This window comes from Petaurus breviceps, unplaced genomic scaffold, assembly GCF_028583685.1.
Source record: "Petaurus breviceps papuanus isolate PSGF00001 unplaced genomic scaffold, PetGlider_PUasm1.0 175, whole genome shotgun sequence".
In the NCBI taxonomy this organism is placed as follows: domain Eukaryota; kingdom Metazoa; phylum Chordata; class Mammalia; order Diprotodontia; family Petauridae; genus Petaurus; species Petaurus breviceps.
The window spans coordinates 31,841,482-31,847,731 of record NW_027185764.1 but is presented as its reverse complement, the minus strand read 5'-3'; the positions used below and the strand labels follow the sequence as shown (position 1 = coordinate 31,847,731).

The following is a 6,250-nucleotide window of genomic DNA, read 5'->3' as shown; positions in this document are numbered from 1 at the left end:
TCTTCTTCTTCTTCTTCTTCTTCTTCTTCTTCTTCTTCTTCTTCTTCGGGCAGGGCAATTGGGGTTAAGTGACTTGCCCAAGGTCACTGGCTAGTAAGTATTAAGTGTCTGAGGCTGGATTTGAACTCAGGTTCTCCTGACTTCAGGGCTGGTACTCTATTTGAACCCATATTAAACCCTTGGACTCTGTCTACTCAGCCATGCTGCCTCTTGGCCTAACTTTTATTCCCTGAACAAAACCAAAGTGGATATTGGTATATGTACCTTGGGCAAGTGGACAATGAGGAGGGCTTACAACTTAAGAAAAGGAAGAATTTGGGTATACTGAATTTGGGAAACTGACCATTTTCACAATCCCAAATTGACTGCTGCTGCAACAGCCCATTTTAAAAAAGCACCAATATTATTTCAGTAATGCTGTAGAGCTATAAATCATGGAACACTGAAAGTGCAGACAATAAGATTCATAGGCAGAACAAAAGAACAATCAATTGAAAAGGACATTGAAGGTTGTAAGAGTTTTACCAAAAATGATTTGCTTTTGAGTAACGATACAAAAGATGAGCCATTTTTTTAGTGCGAGAAAAAAGATGTATTACAACAACAAGAAAAAAAACCAACCAGAAAACAAGAAAAGAATTTACATATGAAATAACAACCGAGAATTGTGGTAGTGTGGCTCAATTGATGCCCAAGGAAGATTAAAAGGGAACAGAGGAAATCTTCCAGTGTTTTTGCTTTGAAGAGGTTTCATGGAAAATCATGAACAAAAATCACATCAGTCAGGAATGTCTTCTAGGCTTGCAATCTATACCTTAAGAGCTATAGTACCTCTCTTTGAAGATTAAAGGGGCGTGCTGGTCAGTTTTCACAAAAACAAAACTCCTTGTCCCGTAGAAATAGCATTATGAATTCAAAGATCATTTTATTTATCTTATTTATCTTTTTTATTCACCAATGTAGATATTATAACTCAGCAAGTCTTTAGTGTTGTGTAGCATTATTTCCAAATAATTTATTTGTACAGGGAGATAATTTTAAAATAAGGAAAAAATTGTCTGTACTACAGTACATTTAGCAGAAATCCTTTGTATTAGACATGAAAGAGGAGATATTTTATTGGAATAGTTATCAAACTTATATTCTTAGAATTCAGAATAACTTTGTTCTTTTTTCCTTGTAGAAAGAGAAAACATTTGAAGAAGTGTTCCTTTGTTGTGTTTTAGTGGGCAAAAATTTGGCTAAAAATGAGTACAATTCCTAAGTGAACGACTCAGTAATCTTGGACAGATGAACAAATATCTTTGTTCTCCATCAATTAAATTATGTTATTTTATTTACCTTATTAGTACTTCAGGGACTATCTTGAAAATGACTTACATGATTTCCACAAATCCTTTTTCAGTAACTTTGAAAAACGTTACTGTATATAGATGGATGTGTTGATTTTTTTAATTTTGTTTTTCAGTGTTGATTTTTATTTGTGGATGTTTAATAATTTAATTTATACGAAGTTCAAGAATATCTCTCCTGAAACATCTTCTACTCTTGTGGGAAATAAACTCCTGTAGATGCCCTAAAATTATATGAATATTACATGTTAACCTTCCTAATGGTAGGTCATGTTACCTTAAGAAGAAAATTTCGCTGTAGAAAAGCAGGACTCTTTCAGATGTCTTTGCAGTAGGGGAATTGGTCATTTTCTCATTACTGATAATATGACTTTTTCTTGCTGTTGTTTTATTTTTTTTATAGCGTATTTTGGGATCTCTACTGTGCAGCTCCAGAAAGACGTGAAACTTGTGAACACTCAAGTGAAGCTAAAGCCTTCCATGATTATGTGAGTTCTGTACTGTTTGACTAAGTTATCTCAGCATTTTTTCTTTTTGAACTAGAGGGGTTCAAAAACCAATTGTCTGTAATGGATAGGTCCTTGTTCATCTACATTTCTATTTGATACTGTGGTTAAGCTTTGGTTTTGGAACACTGCTTTTTAAAAAAAATCAACAAATCATTACCATCTGAGTTTTGGTGAGCATATATAGGGTGGGTATACTGTCACGATTCTAATAATATTGAAGTTACCTTACTTTGAAAAAAAATATGTATAAGTAGATTTACAGAAATTAAGGTTTAATTATTTAACTCTGTGAAAAGATTCTTTATTGTACAAGTTATTTTTGCCATAGGATTACTAAGAAACAAGTTTGCATTTTAGTTTTTATTTGCTTTATAGAAAAAAAATTTAATCTTAAATTTAATCAGCTCTTTGAAGAACATATTGCAGCAAAGTATATCTCTTTTTCCAAAGAGATTGTGGAGTAAGGGACAACCATAGATAGGGGCTTGGAGGTTGGTTTGCATCAATGTAAATGGGTAGTTTTAATTGTAAAATTTATAAGGGAATAAAATGAGATAACTCCTTAAGTTACTTTCAATATACAGATGTGTGTTGTCAGTGACCAACTAGGGAGGAGACCCCCAAATTATGCCCAGAGATCTGATGGTGCTAAGTAAAAGAAATATGATGAAATTTGGGTGGATGATTTGACAGTAAATTTGGAAAAAAAAAAACAAACCCAAACCAGACACAAGGATGGATGGAAACCTGAAAAAAATCCTTTAAGGAGGGAAAGCACTAGCAGCTGGGGAATCAGGAAGAGTCTAGAAGGAAGTCAAAAGATTCTATGAAATGTAAATAGGGGGAAGTACATTCCCAGCATTTGGTATTGCCAGTGTGAAGGCATGGAGAAGGGAGAGGGGGGGATAGTGTGGAGAACAGAGAAAAGGCTAGTTGGACTGAAGCACCTAAGTCTAAATCTAAGATTGTGTGATATTGTTTTATTGGACAATAATTATTTTCTTTGAGTGTGTCTTTAAAAGACTTGCTTTATTTCCCAAATGACATAGCTATCATCTTGGGATTATTCTACTATGGGAATTTTCATCTCCAAGTAAATAAGTGGGAAGGTATCGTTTGACTTAGAGAAAATTGTATTGCATCCAGTTTTTTGGGAACACATCTGCTCTGTGAAATAAGGTGCATGTGTGTATTTGATGAATAATGTGTTTGTTATTTTCCCTAAAAGGATGATTAGAATTCTCACTAGATATACAATATCAGAAAATGATCAATTTATTTTAGTTTTTAATAAACAGTTGTAGGAATGTTTATAGGTGAGGAGGAAAACATTGAGTTGAAAAAATACTTCCTATAACATCTTTCATTTTAAATGAAAAACCAAAAACATTTTGTTCAGAGATGTGAGGAACTGGCAAAAAATAAAAGAATGATTCTATTCACTACTATAATGACTAATACCCATATGTGTGTTGTTGATGGTTGTAATGGTAGTGGTTAGGACCTGTGATTTCACTGATTTAAGGAACTCCTTCTTACCATGCCAATCTTCAGTTGTTTTGCAACACACACATTTCAACATACTCTTTCATCTAATGTATGTTAAAAAAATTTACTGTGTTTCCCAAGTGACATTTCTATTATAACTTGGAACCCAATTTTTCCACTGTAAGAATTTATCTCTAATTAAATCAATAGTGAAGTATAATTTGATTTATGGAAATTTCTGTTATACTGAGAGAATCCCCCACCCTCACCCCCATTCACTCTTAACTGCAAGTTTCTCAAGGCCTAGCAAAGCTAGTCCTCAGAGAGCAAACATGTTCTGCTCTGGGTGATATTCATCCTGTGATTAGTGTCTTCCTCCCAATTTCCTTGTATTTATTTTGTATATGTACGTTATTTCTCCCCAGTAGAATCCAAACTTCTTAAAAGTAGGCTTCCATGTGCCACACTTAGTAGGAGATTAATAAATGCTTGTTGATTGATTGCTAGAAGCCTTTCTAGTTGAGTAGAATCTTTCACAGCTTATACTCTTCAAGCAGGGCCATCAGAACCAACAGATGCCTCCATTCCATGATGAGGACTGGAAATGGAAATTTTATGAAGTATTAGCCTTTTTTTAAACTTTGACCTGTAACTTCATTGGTATAGGGAGTTCCTGGTGAGTAACCCCCTCTCCCAAGGCATGTTGATACCAGCTTTCAAACTTAACAGCTTTAGAGACTTGTGGAGGAAGGTAGGGCACTGAGAACTTCAATGACTTGTCTAGGTCATGTAGCCATCACAGTTAAAAGGTAGGACTTGAACTCACATGTTCCTGACACTAAGGATTATCTATCTGCTGTAGCAAACTGCTTCTCACTTTATAGGATAATTGTTCATAAATATAGTTAATATAATGAGTAATTTCTGGATCTAGCATTTGAAGTTTGTGGTTTTGACTCAATCTTTCTACACCCAAGTAAATTCCTAGAAATGTGCAAAGACCTTTTTGAACTTAGTGAAATCATAAATATACTGTCTGAATTATCACATATTTGCAGTCAGTGTACTCCTAATTGATGATTATTTTATTGTGCTAATCAAGGTGGACATCTTCTCAAAATTATGAAGATAAAATGTGTTTTGATGTGTCTAGCCTTTCCTTTCTCTAGTGTTGTTTTTTTTTTTTAAGGCAGCTAGTGCCCTCAGCCAGCCCTCTTCCTCTCATCCTATATATCAACCCTACTTTCAGGAAGTATTCTTTATGCTAAAGTATAACAATAACTAGTTGGCTCAAAGTGTTTCTCTAGAAGGTATTTGAATTTGAATACGTGAAATCTTAGGACAGAGATAAAAGCTTTCTGTTGCTGGAAATTTCATTCATCAGTGACCAATGAAGAAAAGTAGTTTTGGGTAGCAGGGAACCTTCCATGTACATCTGAAATCTCACCATGTAGCTTCCTTAGTTTACTTTTAAGACTATTGCTGGGGTGGCTAGGAGGACCTGAGTTCAAATGTGGCCTCAGACACGTGACACACTTACTAGCCATGTGATTTTGGGAAAGTCATTTAACCCCAATTACCCTGCAAAAAAAAAAAAAGAATATTGCTGATACTAGAGTAACATTGCAGTTTTTTACTCTTATCTATAAATAATTCTAGAGGGTAGTTTCAGGTACCATTTCTGAACTTAACTTTTGCCTAGTAGTTACCTATACTATCTGCCTGATTTGGGGCTTCTGAGAAGCAAAAACTCAGGCCCTGATAGAATTTCCATGTTTTAGGGTTAACAATGCTGTGGCTTCCCATCAGTGACAGAGATAATCAAGAGCTGACTACTTGAATAATTTCCTATATTTTGGATTTTGTTTTGTTCTCATCAGGGCTTGTAAGTCTTCATGAAATATAGCTAGAAATATAATGCCCTCAGGATTGTAAACACCATTTGCTAATTGCAACATTTCTTATAGCCCATACCCATCAGAGAACAATGTTCCCTTGAAAAAATATATTTGTAGATAAATCTAGTTTAAGGATATGGGCACGGTTGAATGTTTTAACTGTAGAACTAGATGGTCCTGAAAAGTACCTTTGTCATAAAGCCAGTCTGTCAAGTGAGAGGAGGCTTCGGTTTGCTCAGTTAATTGTTCTATATGATCATTTGGTTAATCTCACGGAAACAATGAAAATGCTATTTTTAGCCCATTTGAAAGGAAAAACTATCTGTAGCTCCCTAAATGTGTGTCCAGCTTTGACTGAAAATTTCAATTCTTCATAGTTTCTGAAAGGCAAAAAAAAGAGAAAGGATTTGAGGGGAGAGAGTTTTTGTTTTTGTTTTACATCAGTGACTGAATGCTTCTCTACATTTGAACTCTTTAGTAAAGAGTAAGGCAGGATATTCTGAAAAAAGTTACCAGCACCATATTTGGCCTTTGACCCTGACTCAGTTCCTGAGTGAATCTTTTCTGTATCTCTAGTCCCTTTTTATTTTCATTGTCTTTAGTAGTAGAAATGCATCTCCCTCCCACCCCATTGCAGGTACCTAACCATCTGGTACAATGATTGGTCTGGATTTGTCAGATATCCTTCAGAACCAAGTATAAATGCTACTGGGTTCTTCTGGGCTGTAGTTTTCCAGAATAACCACAGTCTCCAGGACCCTTGTGACTCAGAGGTGTGCAGCATGATTGCTAGGCACGAAGGCCCTCTTCAGTTAAAGTGACATATATAGGAAGAGATGTCTGTGCCTTATGAGAAATCATTGTATTGGCAGGCTACTTCGGTTTTTATTCTCTAACTTATTCTCTGGCTTTTAAGACTGTTGACATAAAACTGGCTTTTGATTCCTGCTTTGAAGATCTGGCTCCTATACTTGGAGTAGTAAGAAAAATGCAACCAGCAAAG

The 6,250-nt window shown here is 35.2% G+C and overlaps 1 protein-coding gene across 2 annotated transcripts in view; it reads left to right on the top strand.

Annotated features, from left to right (window-relative positions):
• The window catches only part of SSBP2 (single stranded DNA binding protein 2), a 423,889-nt gene that overhangs the window by 168,583 nt on the left and 249,056 nt on the right, over window positions 1-6,250 (top strand). For both annotated transcript variants that reach the window (XM_069085038.1, XM_069085037.1), the window contains exon 4: window positions 1,756-1,840. In XM_069085038.1, the coding sequence (XP_068941139.1) occupies window positions 1,756-1,840 (85 nt within the window). The remainder of the gene's footprint in view (window positions 1-1,755; window positions 1,841-6,250) is intronic.